Below are 27,710 nucleotides of genomic sequence, written 5' to 3'. Positions count from 1 at the left end.
CCCACTGGGCATCAATGCCACTCCAGGAACCGACAGCAGCTGGGTCGGTAACACACCAATGAGCATGTGCAGGGATTACGAACATAAGAACATGCCATACTGGGTCAGACCAAGGGTCCATCAAGCCCAGCATGCTGTTTCCAATAGTGGCCAATCCAGGCCATAAGAACCTGGCAAGTACCCAAAAACTAAGTCTATTCCATGTTACTGTTGCTAGTAACAGCAGAGGCTATTTTCTAAGTCAACTTAATTAATAGCAGGTAATGGACTTCTTCTCCAAGAACATATCCAATCCTTTTTAAAACACAGCTATACTAACTGCACTAACCACATCCTCTGGCAACAAATTCCAGAGTTTAATTGTGTGTTGAGTGAAAAAGAACTTTCTCCAATTAGTTTTAAATGTGCCACATGCTAACTTCATGGAGTGCCCCCTAGTCTTTCTATTATCTGAAAGAGTAAATAACCAATTCACATCTACCCATTCCAGACCTCTCATGATTTTAAACACCTCTATCATATCCCCCCTCAGCTGTCTCTTCTCCAAGCTGATAAGTCCTAACCTCTTTAGTCTTTTCTCATAGGGGAGGTGTTCCATTCCCCTTATAATTTTGGTCGCCCTACTCTGTACCTTTCTCCATCGCAATTATATCTGTTTTGAGATGTGGCAACCAGAATTGTAGACAGTATTCAAGGTGCGGTCTCACCATGGAGACCTCTCATGATTTTAAACACCTCTATCATATCCCCCCTCAGCCATCTCTTCTCCAAGCTGAAAAGTCCTAACCTCTTTAGTCTTTCCTCATAGGGGAGGTGTTCCATTCCCCTTATAATTTTGGTCGCCCTTCTCTGTACCTTTCTCCATTGCAATTATATCTGTTTTGAGATGCGGCAACCAGAATTGTAGACAGTATTCAAGGTGCGGTCTCACCATGGAGCGATACAGAGGCATTATGACATTTTCCGTTTTATTCACCATTCCCTTTCTAATAATTCCCAACATTCTGTTTGCTTTTTTGACTGCCGCAGCACACTGAGCTGACGATTTCAATGTATTCTCCACTATGACGCCTAGATCTATTTCTTGGGTGGTAGCACCTAATATGGAACCTAACATTGTGTAACTATAGCATGGGTTATTTTTCCCTATATGCATCACCTTGCACCTATCCACATTAAATTTCATCTGCCAATTCGATGCCCAGTTTTCTAGTCTCACAAGGTCTTCCTACAATTTATCACAATCTGCTTGTGATTTAACTAATCTGAATAATTTTGTATCATCTGCAAATTTGATTACCTTACTCGTCATATTTCTTTCCAGATCATTTATAAATATATTGAAAAGTAAGGGTCCCAATACAGATTCCTGAGGCACTCCACTGCCCACTCCCTTCCACTGAGAAAATTGTCCATTTAATTCTACTCTCTGTTTCCTGTCTTTTATCCAGTTTGTAATCCACGAAAGGATATCGCCACCTATCCCATGACTTTTTACTTTTCCTAGAAGCCTCTCATGAGGAACTTTGTCAAACGCCTTCTGAAAATCCAAGTACACTACATCTACTGGTTCACCTTTATCTACATGTTTATTAACTCATTCAAAAAAGTGAAGCAGATTTGTGAGGCAAGACTTGCCTTGGGTAAAGCCATGTTGACTTTGTTCCATTAAACCATATTTTTCTATATGTTCTGTGATTTTGATGCTTAGAACACTTTCCACTGTTTTTCCTTGCACTGAAGTCAGGCTAACCGGTCTGTAGTTTCCCGGATCACCCCTGGAGCCCTTTTTAAATATTGGGGTTACATTAGCTATCCTCCATTCTTCAGGTACAATGGATGATTTTAATGATAGGTTACAAATTTTTACTAAAAGGTCTGAAATTTCATTTTTTAGTTCCTTCAGAACTCTGGGGTGTATAGCATCCGGTCCAGGTGATTTACTACTCTTCAGTTTGTCAAGCAGGGCTACCACATCTTCTAGGTTCACCGTGATTTGGTTCAGTCCATCTGAATCATTACCCATTAAAACCTTCTCCAGTACGGGTAACTCCCCAACATCCTCTTCAGTAAACACCAAAGCAAAAAAATCATTTAATCTTTCCACGATGGCCTTATCTTCTCTAAGTGCCTCTTTAACCCCTCGATCATCTAACTGTCCAACTGACTCCCTCACAGGCTTTCTGCTTCAGAAATATTTTTTAAAGTTTTTACGGCCAACTTCTTTTCAAATTCTCTCTTAGCCTGTCTTATCAATGTCTTACATTTAACTTGCCAACGCTTATGCATTATCCTATTTTCTTCTGTTGGATCCTTCTTACAATTTTTGAATGAAGATCTTTTGGCTAAAATAGCTTCTTTCGCATGCCCTTTTAACCATGCCGGTAATCGTTTTGCCTTCTTTCCACCTTTTTTAATGTGTAGACTACATCTAGACTGTGCTTCTAGAATGTTTTGTTTTTTTTTATCACTATAGTCTTCCCCGACACACAAGGGATTTCTACCCATAAAGATTCAATTGTGCATTTAGTCTCATGCAAGATGTTATCCTGTTGGACTCTATGCCATCCCGGACATAAAGCGCCACACCGCCTCTCGGGTGCTCATCTCTGTCATTGGGATATAATTTGTATCCTTCCATCATGTCTCTGAGATGCCAATTAAGTCTATGTTATCATTCACTGCTATACATTCTAATTCTCCCATTTTACTTCTTAGACTTCTGGCATTAGCATACAAACATTTCAAAGTTTGTTTTTTGTTTGTATTTTCATTCTGCTTTTTAATTGATAGGGATAAGTTAGAATTATTTAGCTCAGGTGAGTTTTTAGTTACAGGCACTTGGACTACTTTTCTTATTATTGGAATCTCACTGTCGGGATGCCCTAATTCTAATGCATCATTAGTATCCTTTGAAGATAACGCTCTCTGAACCATGGGCTGCTGAGCGACTGTCGTCTTTCCCCTTTGTTCTAGTTTACAAACTGCTCTATCTCCTTTTTAAAGGTTAGCGCCAGCAGTCTGGTTCAACCCTGGTTAAGGTGGAGCCCAACCCTTCGGAAGAGACTCCCCCCTTCCCCAAAAGGTTCTCCAGTTCCTTACAAAACTGAATCCCTCTTCCTTGCACCATTGTCTCATCCATGCATTGAGTCTCTGGAGTTCTGCCTGCCTCTGGTGACCTGTGCATGGAACAGGGAGCATTTCAGAGAATTCTGGATTTAAACTTTCTACCTAAGAGATTTAAGCTTTCTACCTAAGAGAATTTAAGCTTTCTACCTAAGAGCCTAAATTTGGCTTCCAGAACTCCCTCCCACATTTTCCTTAGTCATTGGTGCCCACATGTACCACGACAGCTGGCTCCTCCCCAGCACTGTCTAAATCCTATCTAGGTGATGCGTGAGGTCCGCCACCTTCGCACCAAGTAGGCATGTTACCAGGCGATCCTCACGATCACCAGCCACCCAGCTGTCTACATTCCTAATAATCGAATCACCAACTATGATGGCCGACCTAACCCTTCCCTCCTGGGCAGTAGGCCTTGGGGAGATATCCTCGGTGCAAAAGGACAATGATTCACCTGGAGAGCAGGTCCTTGCTACAGGATCCTTTCCTGCTGCACCAGGTTGATGCTCTCCAATCATGAGACCTTCTTCCTCCAAGGCAGCACCAGGGTTGCCAGTCTGAAGTTGGGACTTGGCTACTATGTCCCTGAAGGTCTCATCGTTATACTTTTCTGTCTGCTTCAGCTCCTCCAGGTCTGCCACTCTAGCCTCCAGAGATCGGACTCGTTCTCTGAGAGCCAGGAGCTCTTTGCATCGCATGCACATGTGCAATTTCTCACCGGCGGGTAAAAAATCATATATGTGACGCTCGATGCAAAAGACTGGGAAGCCCCCCTCTTGCTGCTGGACTGCTGCCTTCATCTCAAATTTGTTCATTTCCTATTTAAGGTTTAGGTTGCTATGGGAGTAGGAATGTGTCTAATTAATGTCCTTTAAATGTATTAGTGAATTCACTATATGTCTAGTAGTGGCCTACAGGGGAATGATCAAACTCTCAATAAGGTTTTTTTTTGTTTTGAAAGTGGTACCTGCCTATAAATTAAAGGATGAGCTAGGGGTGGGTGGAGAAATACAAACAGTCTAACTTCAGTTAGTCAGCCAAAGTGACTAACTGCTCTCTTGATTAACAAATGTTGGTACCTAATCAAACCAAATCACACTACCTCAACACCTTTCCAAGGTGAGTAACTGAACTGAACTTTTCAATCTTTTTACTTAGGTATACATTGCTCCTAGCTTATCTCTAGCTTCTGGCTACTTTTTTCTTTTCTTTTTTTTTTGTTTTTAATATACAAACTCTCTAACTTCTGCTTACTAGCTGCCTTACAGACTTTTAAAAATAAACACACTAACTACTAATTACTAGCTGCCTTACTGACTATTTAAAAATACAAACAGTCTAACTTCTGCTTATTCCCTGCCTTACTGACTATTAAAAACACAAAAGCACAAACACACTAAATAATATTCCCAAATAGTTAACTTTGCCCCAATACTTTTAAAAAAGACAATGTCCCAAGCAAAAACTTACTGATTCCTTTCAGCCACCAGCAAGGTGATCCTCTCCTCTCAGTGCTCCCACTGGATTCCAGCAGCAGCTTGAGGAGCAATGGTGCTGGTGTTGTTGGAGCTCTGATGCCGAAGCCACTCATCACCTTCTCCATAGCAAGCTGCACACCCCTCTCCAATTGCTCCTTAAACATCACCAATGCCAGAACAGGCTGGGATGCAGGAGGTGGCTGGCATCCTTCAGAATCGAGAGGAGGATCAATGGCTGACATCGGGACCAATGGAGACCATGGCATACCCTTGGTATCAATGGAGAACTGTCTCTCCTTGCCACAGGGTCACTTCAGAGGCATCGCAGCTGAAGCTGGTGCATCCCCATGTTGAGCACCGTGCATTGACAGGATTAGTCCTTCCTTGGTACCGAGGTCAACAAACCCATCAACCTCGACCTGGAGGAGCCCGATGATGGCCGGTCTCCGGCATCCCTCTTAGTTGACGAGCTTGACAGAATCAGAAGCCCTGCTGATGTCGATGACTCAGTGTCCATCAGTGAGGCTCCGAGGTCCCTCAATGCTGATGGATTGGTCTTCTCCAGCCCAAAGAGGCATTTGATTTTGTTGAGCCATATGATCATGGGGCGCACTTGCTGCAGCCCCAAGGCTGAGAACATTTATCATGGGGGGTCCATAATAGACATGGTCCTCTTACACCTGGGCACCTCTTGAAACCTGAAGTGGACATGTCACGAAACAAAAGAGATGCGAAATCGAAACTGATTGCAGTAGCTGTTGATGGCCAGCAGGCACCAAGAGCACCATTTCCCCGGGAATTGATAATGAAAATATACTTACCCAAAAACATTGATAAACCTATCTAGGATGCTAATGGGAGAACCAGGGAAATCCCCGCATTAACTGTGCGAGGAACACAAAACGAAATCGTTAAGAATAAAGCACTTGAAAATTGTGCAAACTTTGAAAATGTTTAGTGATTCACCCGACCATGAGATACAAGGCTCCACAGAAAAGAAGAGACTGAGGAGGCCCCGCATGGATGCATAGTATATTTCATGTATAAGCATGTTCAGTGAGGCTCAGTCAAAGTTCTAGAAACTTTGACATATGTTTTCTGTGCAGGCTCCATCCGATAATGTCACCCATTTATTTATTTATTTATTTAACTTCTTTTACTATACCGACACTCAAGACCAGGTCTTATCGTACCGGTTTACATTAGAACAAGGGGAAAAATCAATTAACGTATAAGTGGAAAAGAGAAGTTACATTAAAACAGGGAGAGTAAAAACATGGATGTCGGAAGATAGGACAGAATTAAGTAATTGAACAATAAGTTAACAAAATTACAAACTATAAATTAACATAAAACAATAAATTAATAATACAAAAAACATGGATTATAATCAGCGGAAATATACATGGAAATATATATATATGGAATATATACAGCTGGAATATACATGTTATGTCAGATGGGAGGAGTGGCGGGGGTGAGGGAAAAGGGTGGGTTGAGGTTGCGAGTGGAAAAGGGAAAAAAGAGAAAAAAGTTTGGGAGTGCGGGGAGGGAGAAGGGTGGGTTGGAGGGTGAGAGAGAGTTGGTTAATATGGAATCCTTCAACGATAGGCTTGTGTGAACAGCCAGGTTTTAAGTTTTTTTCTGAAGGTTAAATGGCATTGTTCCTGGCGTAAGTCTTGAGGAAGCGAATTCCAATGTAGGGGACCTGCTGTTGAAAAAGCTCGCTTGTGGATGGAGTTGTGAACTGATGATTTGTTGGGAGGGGCCTTGAGCTTACTTTTGTAGGCAGTTCTTATTGGTCTTGAAGATGTAAGTAGTTCCAGAGGGAAGGTGAGTTGGAGAGAGGATTGTTGGTAGACCGATTTGTGGATGATAGTGAGAGCTTTGAACAGTATTCTATGTTGAATAGGAAGCCAATGTAAGATTTTTAGGATAGGTGTGATGTGGTCCTTGCGCCGTGTGTTTGTAAGGATCCTGGCTGCTGCGTTTTGCAGCATCTGTAGAGGTTTGGTCGAAGAGGCGGGGAGACCGAGTAGAAGAGCGTTGCAATAGTCAATCTTTGAAAACAGTATTGCTTGAAGCACAGAACGGAAATCCTGGAAGTGTAAGAGCGGTCTTAGATGCTTCAGGACCTGTAGCTTGAAGAAACATTCTTTAGTTGTAGCGTTAATGAATTTTTTGAAATTCATTCTGGAGTCAAGGGTGGCCCCAAGGTCTCTGACATGGCTTGCTAGTGGGGTTATTGTGTTATTAGTGAAGGGGTGGTTATCGCTAGGGGAGATAACCAGGAGTTCCGTTTTGGACGTATTTAGGACCAGGTTGAGATTCGTGAGAAGCTGGTTGATGGCATGTAGGCAGTCGTTCCAGAAATTTAGAGTTGAGGAGATGGGGTCCGAGATGGGGATTATGATTTGCACATCGTCTGCGTATATAAAATGGATGAGGTTGAGGCTATTGAGCAGCTGGCATAAAGGAAGTAGGTATATGTTAAACAGGGTAGGGGACAGAGAAGAGCCCTGTGGTACTCCTTGTTTTGATGGGACGGGGTGGGATTCTTTGTCGTTTATTTTAACTTTGTAGTGCCTGTTGTTCAGAAAGGATTTAAACCAGAGCAGTGCAGAGCCAGAGATGCCTATTTCCATTAGACGGCTGATGAGGATGTCGTGATTTACCGTGTCAAACGCCGCAGAAATATCGAGTAGGGCTAGGAGGTAAGATTGTCCCTTGTCAAGGCCCATCAGGATGGTGTCCGTTAAAGAAAGAAGGAGGGATTCTGTGTTTAGGCGTTTCCTGAAACCGAATTGAGAAGGGTATAAGATATTGTGGGAGTCCAAGTAGTCGGTGAGACGGAAGTTGACAAGTTTTTCCATTATTTTAGCTATAAAAGGTAGGTTTGCGATGGGGCGGAAATTTGCTGGGTTGGCTGGGTCCAGATTGGGTTTTTTTAGTAAGGGTTTCAGCGAAGCAATTTTTAAGGAGTCAGGGACAGATCCTTGATTGAGGGAACAATTTATGATGTCTGCCAGAGATCTGGCAATGGTGTTGGGAATGGTGAGGAGAAGTTTGGTTGGTATTTGGTCTAGAGGGTGAGATGAGGGTTTCATTTTCTTGATAATCGATTCTATTTCCAGGGATGATGTAGGTTCAAGAGATACTAGCGTCTGTTTAAGAATAGTAGAGGATGGATTTTGGCTAGGAGTTTGGCTGGGGGGTTGTAAGGCTATTGAAGATTTGTTGGATGTTGCCAGTGGGCCAAGTAGGTTTTTGACTTTGTTGTCAAAGAAAATCGCCAACTCTGTAGATTTGTTTTGGGCTTCTTCTTCTGAGAAGGTAGGGGAAGTGGGAGTGGTGAGGGCTGCCACATATGAGAAGAGCGTTTTCGGGTCGTATAGGAAACCGTGTATTTTTTTGGCATAAAAATCTCGTTTGGTGCGGGTGATCGATGTTCTGTAGAAGCTCATTGCTGTTTTGTAAGTAGCCAATGATGTGGGGGAGGGGTCTTTCCGCCAGCGTAGTTCCTTGTGTTGTAGGTCTTGTTTGAGTTTTCTTAATTCCGTAGAGAACCAGGGTTTTTTGTTCGAGCGTGCTGGGTTGATAATTTTGAGGATAATGGGCAAATTGAGTTTGCTACTGCGTGTGTGATTGTTTGCCAGGAATTAATTGCGGTATCAGCATCTGTGAAGTCCAGTTTGGATAGGTCTTTGGCAAGGCTGTTGTTGAGTGCGTCCATTGAACAAGGTTTCCTGAATTGGATGGAGGATTTGGAAGCAACAGGGGTCTGTTTTTGATTAATGGCTAGTTTTGTAACTATCAACGAGTGGTCTGACCAGGGGATGGGGGAGCAGGAAGGTGGGGAGATGGGCGAGATGGTTTCATTAGTGAATATAAGGTCAAGCGTGTGGCCTGCCTTGTGGGTGGGATTATTTATGATTTGATTGAATCCCATAGCCTGGAAGGAGGAAAGTAGGGCTTCGCAATTGGAAGATGGGGAGGGAGAATCAACATGGATGTTGAAATCTCCTAAAATGATAGCGGGTAAGATGGAGTCGATATGTTTGGCTATAATTTCGATGAGTAGAGAGGGGTCGGCTTCTAGGAGCCCTGGGGGGGCATAAATAAGGCAGATTTGGAGTTGGGAGGATTTGAATAATCCGATTTCTAATTTAGTCGTAGATTTGAAGGCTTGTTGAGTTAGTCTTAATTCTTTTTTTGTGATTAACATTATTCCACCCCCTCTTTTTTTAGGTCTGGGGATAGAGAAGACGTCATATTGTTGTATTGGTAGTTGGTTGATTATGGCTGTATCAGTGTTTTTCAGCCATGTTTCGGTAATGGCACAAATGTCCGGTTGAGAGTCTAGGAGATGGTCGTTGAGCAAGTGAGATTTTTTTGAGAGTGACTGTGAGTTTAGAAGGCTTAAGGTTATTAAGGATAGACCTAGGAATTGTGTTATTGGGGAGATCATGATTGGAATCAGAGATCTCTTTGAGCGTAGATTGAGTAATGGTGCGTTAGCTCTGGTGGGGATTGAGCGAGGGATAATCGGAATGGAGAAGGTTTGTAGCATGTTAATGTCTTTTTTGGATGTAGGTTGATGCTGGATGCTGGAGTGGCTGGATGAATGCTGGATGCTGGAGAGGCTGGATGCTGGGGTGACTGAATGAATGCTGGATGCTGGAGAGGCTGGATGCTGGGGTGACTGGATGAATGCTGGAGAGGCTGGATGAATGCTGGATGCTGGAGAGGCTGGATGAATGCTGGAGAGGCTGGATGCTGGAGAGGCTGGATGCCTCTCCAGCATCCAGCTGGTTGTTTGCTCAGGATGGTTGTTTGCTCAGGATGGTTGTTTGCTCAGGATGGTTGTTTGCTGAATGCTTGCAGGATGGTTTGCTGAGCATTTGTTGGACGCTTGCAGGATGGTTGTTTGCTCAGGATGGTTGTTTGCTGAATGCTTGCAGGATGGTTTGCTGAGCATTTGTTGGATGCTTGCAAGATGGTTGTTTGCTCAAGATGGTTGAGGGGTTGTTTGCTCAAGATGGAGAGGCTGAATTGAATGCAGGGTGGCTGTTGGAGAGGCTGGAGTGGATGCTGGGAGGGTGCTAGGGAGGTAAGTTGAGAGGTGGCTTTGTTCCAGCCTACGGAATCCCCTAGCCTAGGACCTTTGCTGGCTGCTACCTTTATGGCTTTAGATTTATCCAAGGGTATGGTTCAGGGCTTCTCAGGGCTGTACGAAGGGGCGAAACAAAGGGGCCTGCCCCTTTGTCGCGCTCCTTCGGCGCGCGACGCTAGGCGCGCGGCGCCGGGCTGACTGCGGATTTAAAGCCCCTCAGGGCCTGCTCCTATTGGAGGAGCTGGATCGGTGGGCGGATCGTTTTCGGCGCGGTTTCCCTTTCAGGTAGGCAAAGTTTCTTACGTGGCTGCTGCCGCGTTGTCGTCGCCGAGTCCCCTCGGGTGGGGAGCGTGTAGCCCTGGCCTTCCCCCGGCGGGGGAAGGCCAGGCTCCATCCGATAATGTCACCCATGTGTGAGGACTGCCATCTTGCTTGTTCTCTGAGAAATTGGCTGTCTGAAAACTGCCCTGCCTCAATCCAGCATGCATACTTTTAGTCAGACTGGGGAGCATCTCTCTGAAAATCAGCTGCAAGTCCAGGCCATTTGAAAACTTCCATAATTTTCATATTATTAGTAATACATGGATGCTTTCCAACATCTTTCACAGTACTTAACATCCGACCAATGTGTAGACTCCCTCTGTTTACCAATTTGAGCTTTTCCAGCTTTTACAATTAACTTAATTAGCCACACCTGCATAGATAAGGAGCCCTAAATTGCACCTGTGCATGAAAAAAAAGCTTATTCTGGCCTCTAAATAAGCTCAAAGTAAAACTTTGAATGGTTTCAGCTACTAAACCATGCAAGTCTTAAAGTATTCCCGCCACCTAATGTGAAAATGAAATAGACTTAGTTTTTGGGAACTTGCCAGGTTCTTATGGCCTGGATTGGCCACGGTTGGAAATAGGAGGCTGGGCTTGATGGACCCTTGGTCTGACCCAGTATGGCATGTTCTTATAGCTACAGAATACACTACCTTCCGAGCTGAGGGATTTCTGTTGTAAAAATGCTCCTTGTAGTCATCCATCCACACCTCAGCAGCCCGTGCTGTATTCTGAAGGAAATTGGGCCTAGAGTAAGGGGCCTTCTTTGGAAACACATGGCCTACATGTGAACAAGGGTGAATCTCTAGGGTGCCTCCACACTGCCAGACCTATTAAAGGAGAGAAACAAACAGAAAACAAAACTTATCAGGGTAGATATTCAAAAGCCATTTAGATGGATAACTCACAAATTATCCATCTAAATAGGTTATACAGCACATTGATTTGACTAAATTATAGTTGGATATGTTGTAATTGGCTATAATTAGAACAGGATATAAAAGGGGGTGTTTTGGGGGCATTCCGGGGAGGGGTCCCGTTATCCAGCTAACTGTCAGGTATATCTGGATAAGTTAGCCGCATAACTTTAGACTTGCTTCTGAGCAGGTCTAAAGTTATCCAAACTTGTGTGGCCAGATAACTTTATACTTAACCAGGAATATTTAAAAGAATATAGTCTGTTAAGTAGTGGTTCAGTAGAAAATCAAAAGCCAAAAATCATGGGCCTGCACTGCAAGCCCAAACCTTTTCCTGCTTCCCTCCCAACCAAACTCCAAAATCCATGCAGGGCTGAACTTGCCATTCCCTCATGAAAGCGCTCCGTTTTCAGGATAAAAAAAATATATCAGGGTCGCGAGTTCTTATAATTTATTGCCCTCACCCACCCCCTGCTCCCACTTCCCATTTTTTAAATATTTTCATCTGGTGTCCAGGCCTCCCTCCCCAGACACCCCAACCCTTTCCATACTATCCCCCCTCCCCCCCCCGCACCTTAAATTTTTGTTTTTCTTCACCCAGATCGCGGTAGTATCCTACCGCGATCTGGGTCCAGTGCAGTTTGCCATTGTTAGGCAAGACACTACCGTGATCTGGGTGAAGAAAACAAAAAATTTAAGGTACCGGGGGGGGGGATAGTAAGCAAAGGGTTGGGGTGTACGTGGAGGGAAGACCTGGACAGCAGATGAAATTATTTAAAAAATGGGAAGTGGGAGCAGGGGGTGGGTGAGGGGCAATAAACTGCAAGGACTCGTGACCTTGATATATTGTTTTTATCCTGAAAACGGAGCACTTTCACGAGGGAACGGCAAGTTCAGCCCCGCATGGCTTTTGGAGTTTGGGTGGGAGGGAAATAGGGAAACGTTTAGGCATGTAGTCCTGCGATTTGTGGGTTTTTTCCTACTGAACCACTACTTAACTGGCTATATTCTTTAAATATAACCGGTTAAGTATAAAGTTACCTGGCCAATACAAGGCCGGATAACTTTATACATAACTAGTGATATGCAAAATATTAGCCGGATAACTTATGCACTAAACGGCCTGCTGAATATTGGCCTCATCACTTTCAAAATGTGGCTAATTCTTAGTGCTCAGTATACATTTTTAAAACATCAATATTATCTTTAACACTGTGGCAGGTCCAGTCAGTAAATACAGTATGTCAGTTATAGACTTAAAGACAAATCTGTGCCCGCCAGGGTGTTGCTAAGGATCTGAACCCTGAAAAATTCAGGAAGGATTTGAGCGGCAGAGTCAGACCTCCTCTAACTCTGTCATGTAACTTTACACACCTGCCTGGTTGGAAATGAGTAACAACTCTGGGCTTTCATTCTATTTACATTTTTTCTAAGGAATATAATATTGCTGAAAAGTATAGGAAACCAAAATTTTCTTTCCATTTGCAGATGTGACAGAGCACTGGCAGTGGCTGTGTAAGCTTCTTCATACATCCTTGGCAATGGTCTTCAACCACATTTTTTGAGAGAATATTATCAGGCATAAGAGGCCACATCTGTCTCCATGGTTAGTCAATCTTTGGCAATTCTGCAGTGAGTACCATGAATGGAGAACATTGCTTACCTTTGTGATAGTAGCTTTAGTGATATGAAAATCGGGAAAAGAACTGGCACCATAAGTTCTTTTCACACAGATTACGATATAGCTTTCAGATGAAGCTGATCTGACTCCAATTTCAACTTTTCGTTTAGTGGACTATTAAAGTTTGTTCCTCAGACAATGTATAGCAAAGCGATGGATGACATATAACATTTAATAATGCATTTCACAGATGCTATTCTAAGGAGGAGATAATCAAAGGTTTTTAAGCAGGTAAAAACATGTTGACCCATATAAAAATGTGTTTTGAATATTGCCCTCCTCATGTCCATGTGGGAGTGAAAATATGTGCAGAGATTTCATTTTCAGATCTTTGCATGTACCTTCATGTGTGTACTTTGCACTACTTCCTTGAAGAAGTAGAATGTGTGGATACTTCTATATCTGCATTGTGCGTGCTGACTGAATTTTCAAAGGGTAACTTCTTGAAAAGTTTCCTTTTCAAAATGAGCTTGCAGTGCCATGGACACAAAGCTCTGCAGGGAAATTAAAACTTGCCTTCTTAATAAAAAAAAATAGTTCTCTCTCTCAGAGTTAGCTAAATTGTAACCCCAATTTTTGGGTTAGCATGCACTAACATAGTTCCGAAATTTTGGAAAAATTACAATCATTTTTTGGGTCCTCTGAACCAAAACGAATGCACATCCCTATTATCTACAATTGTGAATAGGTGCCTGCCTTGTTGGTAGCTGTGCAGCCGTGGTGGAAGAGCACCTCAATCAAGGCCCTGCCCTAATGCGTAAATCAGCAGACCAGGTTGAGGTTCCTTTCCTGGTCACCCACCATACACTTGGCAGTGACATTCCCAGAGGTGAAGGCAGTAGTAAATGAGACAGACTACTCAAGTCCTGATCCTGATGGCACAGCTCTGTGGGCATGAGGAAGAAGTTCAGGGGCAGGGCTAGGTGTTAAATGTGTAAGGCAGTACCAACATTGAATAAGTCAGCATGCATAATGTGTCTTGTGTATAGCTAGCCCATGCATCCTTCTACTGTGTGTTTTGCGATTTGGAAGTATGAGCGGAGAAGCTGCAGCTTTCTTATCATCTAGGCAGATGAATCCAGAACCAGTGGGCTTTGCACCTCTACCAGCAGATGGAGATGGAGCAAAGCTGACATCACAGTGTATATACTCCTGCAGTGACATTAAGCTGCCAGTATTCTCCATCGCCAGCAGATGGTGGTCGTGCATCTCCCTACTAGGAATGCTTCAAGTTTTAGAAGGAAAAAGAAAAAAGGAAATTTAATTCACCCCACTCTCCTGCAGTGATACCAAATGGTCCCTCTCCTGAGGTGATTTCCTTGGTCCCTCAGATAAGTGCCTTGGTCCGGTAGCTGGTTTTTCAGCTGGCATGGTCTTAGCTGTTAAAACAGCTGAAAGGCAGTGGGTGCAGGAAGCTGAGCACGGCAGTGATGGTATATGCCCTCTCCCCCCACAGCTGGAGACCATCTCTGTACTAAACAGGGAAAGGTTGAGCTCAGGTAAGGTTTAAAAAAAAAAAAAAAAAAGAGACAGAGAAAGAGGATTTTTTGTAGGGATTCCTCCTTCCTCCGGTCTCTGTGCTCGGTGTGTCGTTACGACATTCATTCCCATCCCCAAGGGAGGCTAAGGGACATGGGCAGCCTTGCAGGTTGAGCAGCCCATTTGGGCTAGGCCCGCTTTTAGGATTTTCTCACACCTTTTCCTGCACGTTAGACTGCCCTCTTCAGGACCGTCTGTTCGTGCAAGTGCATCTGGTTATGCATCCAGTTTTTGGGCTCTTAGTCAGATGCCTACTTGGGCATCCAGGTGGTAGCAATGTCTCTGTTAGGCGTCAGCTTACCTGTATGGACAATTTGGACTGCCTTGGTTGTGCGCTTAAGTTTGGGATGACTAGATTTCAGATGCCTAAGTTTGGGTCGTCCAAAATTTGGACACATATATTTTACAGTGTGAATTCAAAAGCTGGACTCATACTTTTCAATCACCTGTAAAACATACTGACAGACTAATGGTGCCTATAGCTAAGAAATCTAAGCGCCTTTCCCTCTGTGCTGCCTGTCATATTCGGGCATCTCAGCCTGGTGTGCCCTCTAACTTGTGCCAGCGCTGCTTAGAGGCTCAGGAAGAATTACCTTTATCTGATTTTACTAAGCCTGGTTCCTGAACGGAACCAAATGGTATGGGTGATGAGGCTTATCCTGACTCTCTGGAGGATTGGGAAATTCCTCTGGGGCTGCAACAGTTTAGGACTATGTTGCGGTTTTTCACAGAGATGAGATACCAGCTCTGATTTCCCAGACATTGAAGATGCTGGGAGTACATGGGGCTGATTCCATGTCTGTGTCAAAGCAAAATCCCATTTTGGTTTCTTTGCATAAAGCCTCTTGTTTTTTCCCTGTTATGGAGGCCATTCAGGAGTTGATTGATCTTAAATGGGGCACCCTGGAGGCTAACTTCAAAGGATGTCGAGTTTTGGAAGGCCTGTACCCCCTGGATCCAGTGGCGAGAGAGCGTTTGCGTTTTCCGAAAATGGACGCCCTTGTCTGTGCCGTCTCCAAGTGAACAACTATCCCCGTGGAGAGAGGAGTGGCCTTGAAGGATGTGCACGATAGAAGAATTGAGGCCATCCTTAAGCAAGCATTTGAAGCAATGGCAATGACTTTACAGATAGATTCTTGTCGTTCCCTAATGGTTCGCTCTTGTTTACTTCTTTCTCACGAGGTCGATAAATCTGGAGTGAATTCCAGGGCAGTTATGGATCCAGCAGCTGCCATTTTGGTAGATGCAGGCTGTGATTTGGTCTGTACCGCAGCCAGAGGGGTGGCTTCAGTAATAGCGGCCAGGGATCAGTTATGGCTGAGAAATTGGTTGGACAATGAGACCTCCGAGGCTAACCTTAAGAAATTGCCCTTTAAAGAATTGTTCTTGTTTGACAGCGAGTTGGAGAAACTGGCCAATATGTGGGGGGAATCCCTGGTTCCTCAGTTGCCGGAGGATAAGAAGCAGACACCGCGCTCCTTTGGCATGAAAAATCATGTTAAGGGGATCCAAGAGTTTTCAATCCTATAGAAGAGCGAAATTTCAGAGGAGTCTACCTTTTAGTAAGTCTCAGGCCTTTCATCCCAGACAGCCTGGATGGGGCGCGGGTTCAGATAGCGGAACCTTCTAACGAAGGTTTGCCAACCCATCCCCGGGAACAAGAGATGGAGTGGGGGTGCCTTGTTAGAGTCATTTTTTGTTACTTTTGCTGAGAATGTATACGGAGGTTAAGCTGTATGGATTCAGAGTTTTCACCCAGACCCAAACTAGTTTGAAGGCCACAGTCCAACCTCTGAGTGTACTCCTATTTACTGACTTGCACTGTGAAATGTTTATGAACAGTCAAAAGTCGGTTTATTTAGTTATTTCACGAAGTCTATGATGAGAACGCAAGCAATTAACTTATGCTAAAGCCTAAGAGAGAATGAAGGCCACACAGCTGCACTTGAGATTTGATAAGAAATCAGAGGGAGGGAACAGCACTGCTTTCATAAGCATTTTAGTGTATACGGAGAAATAAGAAAGAGAGAGGAGAGCTGGCTCCTGGACATGATAGCACAGGCTGATCTTTTGGAAACAGGTAAGCTTTTTATACCATTACTTCTTCTATATGATTTGATTTTATTTGTCTATCCTCCTATTGTTCAAATAAACTTACTTTCCTACGTACCTGGATCCATGATGTACTGAATCAAAGTTTGTGTGTTTCAAGCCCCCAGATATAATCCCAGTAATTGTATGTGTTTATATTGAGAAAGCCCCTTAAGTAGCTCCCAGTTTAGACTTCAAGGAGATTAGCCCCCCAGATCAGAGCCCCTGGACAGAATGCCAGTGTACACGGTCTGAACCCAGAACACACCTCGCTCTCTTTTATCAGAGGTGGGTTGAAATTACATTGGACCTGGAGGTGATACAAGAGGGATATACGCTGGAGTTTCACAGTGTTCCTCAGGACGTATTCATGGTGTCTCCCTGCTACGTTCCGCAGATGAAGCAGGCAGTGGAGTGTACATTGTCAAGGCTCCTCAGTCTGAGTTCTGTAGTTCCAGTCCCATGTCTCAAGAAAATATGGGTCGATATTACATTTTGTTGTGCCCAAGGAGGGTTCCTTTCTTCCTATCCTGGACCTCAAAGGGATCAAACATCATTTCCCGGTGACTCATTTTCACGTGAAAACATTGCGCTCAATGTTAATGGCCGTGCAGTCGGGAGAATTTCTGATTTCCTTGGATCTGTCTGAGGCGCACCTGCATATTCCCATCCAACTAGAGCATCAATGTTTTCTGCGATTTGCAGTTTTGGGATGCCATTATCAGTTTTGGGTGCTGCCTTTTCATCTGGCCACCACCTCCAGAACATTTTCCAAGGTTAAGGTGATGATGGCTGCAGAGTTGGGAAAGGATGGGATCTTGGTACACCTGTACTTGGACGACTGGCTGATTTTGGCCAAGTCTCTGGAAGAGAGCTGCCTGCTATCTGCAAAGTGATCTCCCTGTTGCAGGAGCTCGGTTGGGTGTTGAACCTGGCCAAGAGCAGTTTTTTCAGCCATCTCAGTCGCTAGAGTATCTCAGTGTTTGGTTCAATATGAAGTAGGACAGGGTTTTCTTGCCAGAAGCTCGTATTCAGAAATTGATGGCGCAGGTGCATCTGGTGATGAACACTATACGCCTGACGGTGCAGTCCTATCTGCAGGTTTGATGGTGGCAACTCTGGAAGTGCTGCCTTGGGCAAGGGCGCATATGCATCCTCTGTAGCGCTCCCTGCTGTCTCGTTAGAACCCACAGTTTCAGGACTATTCGATTAGGCTCCACCTGCCGATGGAGGTCTGCTCTCAACTACAGTGGCGTTTACAAGCGAATCATCTAAGAAAGGGAGTTTCCCTAAAATCATCGGACTAATTAGTACTTACAACAGAGGCGAGCCTCCAAGGTTGGGGAACTCACTGTCAGGAAATGACAGCACAAAGGCGCTGGAGTGCAAATGAGTCTTTTTGGAACATCAATTGGCCGAAAGCCCGGACGGAAGCCGGAAGCATGGAATGCTTATAGTTCAGCAGCTGATTTCAGGGTCAAGCAGTCTGGATAATGTTGGACAATGCAATGACAGTGGCTTACATCAATCAACAGGGAGGAACCAAGCGCCAAATGTCACAGGCGATAGACCCACTTATGGAATTAGCGGAAGTGCATCTTCAGGAGATCTCAGCCTCGCACATTGCAGGAAAAGACAATGTAAGAGCAGACTTTCTCGGTAGACAGAGTCTGGACCCAGGAGAATGGGTATTATCAAATGAGGTATTTCAGCTGATAGTGGAATGTTGGGGTCTTCTGTTTGTAGACCTGCTAGTGACTTCTCACAATGCAAAGGCTCCTCGATTCTTCAGTCGCAGGAGAGGTCTTAAGTCATTCGGCATTAATGCTCTCGTGCAGGAATTACAGGGGACAAGCTGCTGTATGCCTTCCCCCCCGTGGCCCATAATGGGCAGAATGGTTCAGAGCAGTTGTTCTCAACCTTTTTCCCATCATGACACACCTGACAGACCATGCTCACATGCTCATTACAATTCACAGACCACGCTCACACTGCTCATTACAATTCATGGCGGAAATAAAAAATAAAGGCCTAGTATTATTTTTATTGTTAAGACTGTCACAAGGGAAAGATACGTATTCTGTCTGAACAGAAATAGCATAAATAGTAAACATCCCACGCCAAATCAGCACCAATTTCCAGTACTCAAACAGTAAACACCTTACCTAAGAAAAGGCAACACTAAAAATATTACACCAGGCCTTAAGACCACCTATTAGGAAAACGGAACAAGCCAGGCTACTATACAGGAAAATTAGTTTCTTACCTGATAATTTTCGTTCCTGTAGTACCAAGGATCAGTCCAGACTGCTGGGTTATGCCTCCCCTCCAGCAGATGGAGTCAGAGAAAAGCTGAAAAGCACCCCCTAGATATACTGGTGTGCCACCTGCGATCCCTCAATATATTCGATATCAAAGCAGAAGGACTAAATAACCACTTCCGCCAACACCTTATGCTGTTTTCTTTTTTTTGTAAAAACCACTGACCAGATCAAGCGGTAACTCCCTTGAACGACAGAAAACACAGTAACTGTCTAAACACAGTAACTCTCTTGAACGGCCAAAAAACACATTAGATTAGAATGCAAGTCAAACAACTTACCGGTTACATTGTGTAAACGCTTGTAGGCAAAAAACCTGTAAGAGCAGAATAACGACGAGCGGACTCTCAGCAAACTGACTTGGGTGGGCGTCTGGACTGATCCTTGGTACTTCAGGAATGAAAATTATCAGGTAAGAAACTAATTTTCCTTTCCCTGTACGTACCAGGATCAGTCCAGACTGCTGGGATGTACCTGAGCCGCCTTAAATGGGGTGGGACCCCGAGAGGCCTGCTCGAATGACACTGCTCCCAAAAGACTCAGACGACGGACCATGGACATCCAACCGATAGTGCCTCGCAAATGTATGCAAAGATTTCCAAGTGGCCGCCCTGCAAATCTCCTGTGAAGACACAAACTAGCTTTCAGCCCAGAAGTTGCCTGACAACGGAGAGAGTGAGCCTTCAGGCCATCAGGAACAGCCTTACCACATCCAATGTATGTGGATGCGATGGCAGCCTTCAACCATTGAGCAATCGTCGCCTTGGATGCCTGAAGACCCTTCTTGGGACATTCCATAACACGAACAGGTGATCCGATCTCTGAAACTCATTAGTCACCTCCAAATACCTGAGGAGCACCCAACGGACATCCAAATGCTTCAAGACCCGACCTTGAATAGACCTGAGCTCCTCCTCCGAAAAGGAAGGCAATTCCACCGTCTGATTAACATGAAAGGCCGAAACCACCTTTGGTAAGAAGGAAGGAACTGTGCGTAAGGAGACTCCCGACTCCGAAATCTGCAGGAACGGTTCCCTACAAGAAAGAGCCTGCAGTTCCGAGACACAATGTGCTAACGAAATGGCCACTAGGAACACCATTTTGAGAGTTAAATCCTTCAACGAGGACATCTTAATGGGCTCAAACAGCACCGCGCAGAGACCACGGAGTACCAGGTTCAAGTTCCAGGAAGGACAGGGCACCCGCACCGGAGGGCGCAAGTTCCTAACACCACGCAAAAAACGAGCAACATCCGGGTGACTTGCAAGAGAGAACCCTTCAACCTTACCTCTCAAGCACCCCAGAGCCGCTACCTGAACCCTAAGGGAACTATAGGCCAAACCTTTCTTCAAACCCTCCTGCAGGAACGTAAGGATATGCCCCACCGAAGACCGCCGTGGCGAGATCTTCAAGACACCACACCATGAGTCAAACACCTTCCATACTCGCGCATAAGTAAGCGTGGTCGAAGATCTACGCGCCCGAAGGAGAGTGGCAATGACCGTGTCCGGATAACCTTTTTTTCTCAACTGCCTCCGCTCATAAGCCAAGCCGCCAGACAAAAGCAATCCGCCAGATCGAAAAATACCGGACCCTGTTGAAGGAGATTCGGAAGATGACCTAATCGTAGTGGCCCGTCCACCGCCAGATTGACAAGATGCACGAACCACGGACACCGCGGCCAGTCCGGAGCCACGAGAATCACTAGCCCCCAATGGGATTCTATGCGCCTCAACACCTTTCCCACCAGGGGCCACGGAGGAAACACATATAGGAGGATGTGAAGAGGCCACGGCAGCACCAGAGCATCCACGCCTTCCGACCCATGCTCCCGCCTTCGGCTGAAGAACCGCGCCGCCTTTGCATTTAGCCGAGTCGCCATCAAGTGCAGGTGCAGGACTCCCCAACGCTGGGTGATGAGATACATCGCCTCGGCCGACAGCTCCCACTCCCCTGGATCCAGGAGTTGGCGACTGAGGTAATCCACCTGTACGTTGTCCACGCCTGCAATATGGGTGGCCGCGATGCGGGACAAATGACGTTCCACCCAGGCCATCAACACCGAAGCCTCGTCCGCCACCGGACAACTTCTTGTGCCTCCTTGCCGATTGATATACGCCACCGTGGTCGCATTGTCTGACAGAACTCGCACCGCTCGCCCGCACAACATCGGGAGGAGGAGACGCAAGGCCAGCCGTACTGCTCTGGTCTCCAGCCGATTGATGGACCAGGTGGCTTGGTGAACAGACCACGTCCCCTGCACCGCTCGGGACTGACAAACCGCCCCCCAGCTGGAGAGGCTGGCATCCGTCGTCACTACTATCCAAGACGGAGGCTCTAAGTCCACCCCTTGCAGAAGGTGGTCCGGAATTAGCCACCAAGCGAGACTGGAATGGGCCGGCTCCAGCAATGGCAACTCATGCCATAATCCTCGGACCTGGGATCCCAACGAGACAGAAGCGCTCTCTGTAAAGGCCGCATATGCGCAAAAGCCCACGGCACCATTTCCAGAGTAGATACCATATGACCAATGACCTGTAAATAGTCCCAGGCCGTAGGTACTGGGAGATCCATCAGGTTCCGCACCTGCGTCATCAGATTGATCATACGTTGACGTGGCAGAAACACCTTGCCCAGCAAGGTATCGAATCGGGCACCCAAGAACTCCAACTGTTGGGTCGGTTCCAGCCGGCTCTTCGCGAAGTTGACTACCCAACCTAACGCCTGCAGTTGCTGTACCACCAGCTGAACCTCCCGCTTGCACAATGCTTCCGACTTCGCCCAGATGAGCCAATCGTCGAGATAAGGATGGACCAGTATTCCTTGACAGCGCAGGAAAGCTGCTACGACCACGAGAACCTTGGTGAACACTCTCGGAGCAGTCGCTAAGCCGAACGGGAGGGCACAAAACTGGTAATGGTTCCCTAACACCATGAATCTCAGGTACCTCTGATGATGCTCCCGGATTCCTATGTGAAGATACACCTCGGTCAGGTCCAAAGAAGCCAAAAATTCTCCCTTGCGGATGGCCGCAATAACAGACCGTAGCGTCTCCATGCGAAAGCGAAGAACGCGCAATACCTTGTTTACGCCCTTTAAATCCAAGATCGGCCTGAACGTGCCCTCCTTCTTCGGAACCACGAAGTATATGGAGTACCGGCCAGTCTTGCGCTCGGCCGGTGGAACCGGCAATACCGCCCCCAGAGACCGCAATCGGTTCAATGTTTGGGCGATAACCTGCTGCTTTTCCAGAGGACCGCAAGGCGATATCATAAAAAGATCCCGGAGGGGACGAGCAAAATCCAACTCGTTACCTTGGCGAATGACATTGAGAACCGATTGATCTGAAGTTATCTTGACCCATATCTCCCAAAACCGGGACAACCGACCTCCGATGCAAGGAAGAGAGGAATGGGTCTGCGCGCCTTCATTGCGAAGTCTTGTTGGGGACAAATCCTTGCAAGGGTCCCGAACGCTGCGGCCGCCTGCCGTGAAAGAAAGAAGTCCAGGATTGGGACCGTGCCGCTGGCTGTCTTTGGGAAAAGGAACCGCTCCTCCCCGTGCGGAACCGTCGCTGACCCCGAAAACGAGCTCTGGAATTCCCGAAGGGCCGAGTCTGACGGGGCTTATCCTTGGGCAACTTATACACTTTATCTCCTAGGTCTTTAATGAGCTGATCCAGCTTGTCCCCAAACAACAACTTACCCTTGAAGGGGAAAGAACCCAAACGTGCCTTAGAGGAGGCATCCGCCAACCAACGACGGAGCCACAGCAGCCGCCTGGCGGAAACCGCAGACGACATAATTCGAGCCGAGGTCCGACCGCAGTCTCCACGCAGTTGGCCTGCTCCACCTCGCCAGGAGGAAGATCCTGCGTTGTAAGCAATTGCTGGACCCAGCACAAATTGGCCCTCTGCACGAGGCTGCTACAAGCCGCCGCCCAGACCCCTAATGCCACAACCTCAAAGATGCGTTTCAATAAGACCTCCAACTTCCGATCTTGGAGATCCTTCAATGCAATCCCCCCCAAGACGGGGATGGTAGTGTGCTTCACCACGGCCGTGACCGCCAAATCTACTGAAGGGTTCTTGAGAAGATCCAAGGTTTCCGCCGGCAGGGGATACAGCTTATCCATAGCCCTGCTTACCCGCAAAGAAGCTTCTGGGAGGTCCCATTCCTTAGACACAATCTGACAAACTTTATGATGGAATGGAAAAGTTTGCGGGGGGGCCCGCAGGCCCGCCATAGCCACATCCCCCGTGGACGTGTCAGCTTCCTGATGTGGGGCCGCGATTTCCAACTCCTTTAAAACATGAAGGATTAAAAGGTTTAACTCATCCTTACCAAACAATCTGAGCATCTGGGGGTCATCTCCTTCCACAGCCCCCTGCCCGTCAGTGACATCCAACCCGAGCGCCCCTGGGGAGTCGGAGCGAGGTCCGGCGCCTCCGGACCACCGGCACCCCCCTGCGAATGAGGGCCACGAGCCCCAGCCATCCCCACCTCCACACCAGCTTCAGCCTCTAAAAATGCTTTGTGCATTAAGAGCACAAACCGTGGAGAAAAAGGAACCACTGACCTTTTTAGGCTGTCTGCCACGGGCCGGGAGGGGGGCCGATGCGCCTCCGAATCGGGCGTGCTCTGTGGGGTTAAGGCAGGCGGTGAAGGAGGAAGGGAGACTTCCTCCTCAGACGCCGATTCCCCTGCCTGCCGCGTGGCCAAGATGGCCGCCGTCCCCCTGACGATGGGAGGCAGGGCCGAAGCTCGGAGAACCTGAACTCTCTTCTGCCACGCTGAGCCGGGGAGAGAGGATCCGCTGCGGGCAGCGCTCGGCCCCCGAGAGGGTTCCTCGCCCCCGGGAAGACATCGGGAGCAGAGACCCTCTCGAGAGAGTTGCGCCTCCGCCCCGCCACAGGCAGTGCAGGCCGAAGATCGCGGCATCTGGGGACCGGCCGGCAGCCAAAAAAGCGCACCAAAAACAAAACAAGCAGGCAGCAGAAGAACGCGCGAAAGAGTACCCTGTCAGCAATCGCGCGCCGGGTGAACCAGCCACCCCCTCCGGAGTCCTCAGTGGTTTAAAGCGCGGCAGGCCGGGGCTATAACTTTGAGGACACTGCCTGTCCCCAACAGGGCTTAAGTGCCTAAATCTCTTTTTTTTTTTTTTTTTTTTTTTTAAAGAAAACCAAATGGAAGCCCCCTTCAGAGAACGAGAACCTGGAATCATGGGGGGAGGGTGACCGGCCCACCGGTAAGCTCTCCCCCAAGCTACTGGGACACACTAGCTCCGGGTGAGTCAGGGGGCAATGCCCTCTCTGCCTGCCAACTGACCTGCCTGCACGCTACGAACACTACACCAAACACAATAAACATACAAAGACTTTTTTTTTTTTTTTTTTTTTTAAGAATCTAAGGAGAAACCAGTTGATCTCGCCAGTATGAAATCGGTTGAAACTGGGGACTCCCAGACCACAAACCTAACCAGAACAGGACCGCAGGTTATGCCTCTCGATCTGCTGGAGTCAGAGAAAATACTGAGGGATCGCAGGTGGCACACCAGTATATCTAGGGGGTGCTTTTCAGCTTTTCTCTGACTCCATCTGCTGGAAGGGAGGCATAACCCAGCAGTCTGGACTGATCCTGGTACGTACAGGGAAAGCCCTACACAGAAACAACACACGAGCAGAAAACCTCACTTGAATCACATGTGCTGCCCTCACCTAACAAAGAATAAAGAGACCAAAACGCATAACTAGAAGCATGCAGACAAAAACTGAATTGGAAACCGCAACAAGCCAGAGTCTCTGTATGCAGTGTAACAAAGGAAAAAAAAAGAAACATCAGCAGTCCTTATATAACAAATCAAGAAATATAAAATCAATAGCAGCAAAACCATACTAACAAAAAGAATAGATTATTTCAAAACAGCTGATGAATGGAATATCCAATAATTAAAAAAATTTCTAGATACCAATAAAATATTTCAAAATAGCAGACACAAAGGCCCAATAATGAAAAATAATAAGGATACAAAAAATGTTTTGCTCTGCATACCTGGGAACATTTGATAACCAGGTGCCCTGGGATTGTTTTGAATTAGCAGGAGGAGGGATGGTTTGCTTGCATCTTTTTCCTCTCTCGCTCTCACACTGGCTCTCAATTGCTCACATATGCACATGCTTTTTCTCTCTCACTTATATAGGCTCTTAATTACACATTTACACACATACACACCAGTGGCATAGCCAGAATTGATTTTTTGAGTGGGCACAAGGTTAACATGGGTGGGCTGTAGGCATGCAGGTCTGAGACCTACTAGTTGTTTTCTTATTGATAAATAATGTCATATACTGCACCCTAGAATGGCTTTCTAAGTAATTTGCAACAGCCATTATGCATCATGCATGAAACTTTAAAACATTTTACCTCAATTATTTCAAGCACTTACCAGCATTAAAAATTCCTTATTAATCAGAATTTATTTTACATTTATTGCAGTTTATAAATGCGCAAGTATAGAAAACAATCAGATCCAATCATGTAATAAAACAAAAATTAATGTATTCTTTCATGAACCATCTTTGCAGAAAACCAGAAATCTTCATAAACACAATAAAATCTAATTAATCATTAGAACAGGTGCAGCGCAGAGCTAGGGCAATTCACATTACATAAGAACATTAAGAACATAAGAAATTGCCATGCTTGGTCAGACCAAGGGTCCATCAAGCCCAGCATCCTGTTTCCAACAGAGGCCAAAACCAGGCCACAAGAACCTGGCAATTACCCAAACACTAAGAAGATCCCATGCTACTGATGCAATTAATAGCAGTGGCTATTCCCTAAGTAAAATTGATTAATAGCCATTAATGGACTTCTCCTCCAAGAACTTATCCAAACCTTTTTTGAACCCAGCTACACCTCAGCAAAAAATATCCCTCCACTGCTATTTTGTGAAGTAACAAAAACTCTTGCAAAGAAAGAGATATCTAGAACCTTGCCATACAGTCACAGCACTGACTCTCAGGATTCAAATAACAGCAACCTTCTGAAAAATCAGCAATGCAAATACTACACCAGGCACTAGAACATTAATACATCACCTACGGGAATAACAGAACAAGCTGGACTACTACTCCAGAGAAACTATACGCTAGCAGAAATACTGCATTTCAGTTACAGACACAGGCAAAAAGAGACCAATCTTTACCTAATATAGAAATAAGAGACCACAAATTAGAAAGAGGAACATGCAGATAAAACCAAAGGGGCGGATTTTCAAAAGCCCGCGCGCGCCGGCACGCCTATTTTGCATAGGCCGCCAGCGCGCGTAAAGCCCCCGGATGCGCGTAAGTCCCGGGGCTTTTGTAAGGGGGCGTGTTGGGGGCGTGTTGGGGGCGTGTCGGGGGCGAGGCCTACTGACGCGGCGTTTCGGGGGCGGGCCGTGGCGTTTCGGGGGCGGGCCCGGGGGCGTGGCGCCGGCCCGGGGCGTGGCGCCGGCCCGGGGGCGTGGTCGAGGCCTCCGGACCAGCCCCCGGGACTGGAGGACGGAGCGGGGCTGCCGGTCGACAGGCGTAACTTTGCCGACAAAGGTAAGGGGGGGGTTAGATAGGGCCGGGGGGGTGGGTTAGGTAGGGGAAGGGAGGGGAAGGTGCGGGGAGGGCGAAGGAAAGTTCCCTCCGAGGCCGCTCTGAAATCGGAGCGGCCTTGGAGGGAACGGAGGCAGGCTGCGCGGCTCGGCGTGTGCAGGCTGCCGATTTTGCGCAGCCTTGCGCGCGCTGACAACCAAAAAACACTGCAAAAAAGACATTTGTTATTAGTCCTATTGTAAAATACATTTGATGTGGGCTTGGCCCTCAGAAAGCTATGAGTAAACTAAATAACAATGATAATATAGTAAGCCTATTATGATATATTTTATGTTTATATTGTAATCTGCTTAGTACAATATGTTTGCTATAAGCAGCCTAGAAATATTTTAAATAAATAAACATCCCATACCAAAACAGCACTAAATGCCACCACTCAAGCAGTAACAACCCTACCTTCGAAAAGACAACATTACAAATATGGCACCAGGTTTTAAAACACCAATACACCTCCTATTAGGAAAACAAAATAAGCCAGGCTGCTATATCCCTACACAGAAACTACATGCCAGCAGAATACGTACCTTCGATCACACATGTAGAACACAGACGGATCGATACCAAATGTTGAGGTTACTTACCTGATAATCTCCTTTTCCTTAGTGTAGACAGATGGACTCAGAACAAGTGGGTATAGTGTGCTCGTGCTAGCAGTTGGAGACGGATCTGACGTCAGCACGGATACATATACCCCCACAGGAAGTGAAGCAACTCAGTAATCTTCCTTACAAAAGCTGTTATGGATATATGTGTACTGACCGATCAATGAATTAGTGAAACAGGATTCCCCTGACCGATTGATAGTAGCTGGAGACCGCCAGCGTTCCCAACCGGAAGACGTCGACACCTGGTAGAGTGGACGCACTCATGGAAGAAGTGATAAGGCTTACCTTGAATCGGTGAAACCCCTGTATACCGGCAGCCGGGCGGGATGCTGAGTCCATCTGTCTACACTAAGGAAAAGGAGATTATCAGGTAAGTAATCTCAACATTTCCTAGCGTGTAGCCAGATGGACTCAGAACAAGTGGGATGTACAAAAGCTACTCCCGAACTGGGTGGGAGGCTGCCTGAGGACCGCGTAGGACTGCACTCGCAAATGCTGTGTCCTCCCTGGCCTGGACATCCAGACGGTAAAATCTGGAAAAGGTATGGAGGGAGGACCACGTCGCCGCCTTACATATCTCCGCAGTCGACAGCATCCTAGATTCTGCCCAAGAGGCCGCCTGCGCTCTGGTAGAATGAGCCTTGACCTGCAGAGGTGGTGACTTCCCGGCCTCTACATAGGCCGCTCTGATAACTTCTTTGATCCAGCGGGTGATGGTGGGCCGTGAGGCCGCTTCTCCTTGTTTCTTCCCGCTGTGAAGGACGAACAGATGGTCAGTCTTTCGTACTGCTTCTGTCATTTCCAGGTATCTGGGCAGCAATCTGCCGATGTCGAGATGGCATAGCAAACGCCCTTCTTCTGATTTCTTCAAAC

General features: G+C 46.4%; 1 protein-coding gene across 5 annotated transcripts in view; it reads right to left on the bottom strand.

Moving 5' to 3' along the window:
* The window catches only part of GALNT4 (polypeptide N-acetylgalactosaminyltransferase 4), a 400,871-nt gene that overhangs the window by 143,908 nt on the left and 229,253 nt on the right, over nt 1–27,710 (bottom strand). For all 5 annotated transcript variants that reach the window (XM_029589960.1, XM_029589962.1, XM_029589959.1 and 2 more), the window contains one exon: nt 10,692–10,868. In XM_029589960.1, the coding sequence (XP_029445820.1) occupies nt 10,692–10,868 (177 nt within the window). The remainder of the gene's footprint in view (nt 1–10,691; nt 10,869–27,710) is intronic.

The sequence above is a fragment of the Rhinatrema bivittatum genome, chromosome 2 (genome assembly GCF_901001135.1).
Source record: "Rhinatrema bivittatum chromosome 2, aRhiBiv1.1, whole genome shotgun sequence".
NCBI lineage: Eukaryota > Metazoa > Chordata > Amphibia > Gymnophiona > Rhinatrematidae > Rhinatrema > Rhinatrema bivittatum.
Note: the sequence above shows the minus strand (reverse complement) of the source record. Positions and strands in the feature narration are given on the sequence as shown.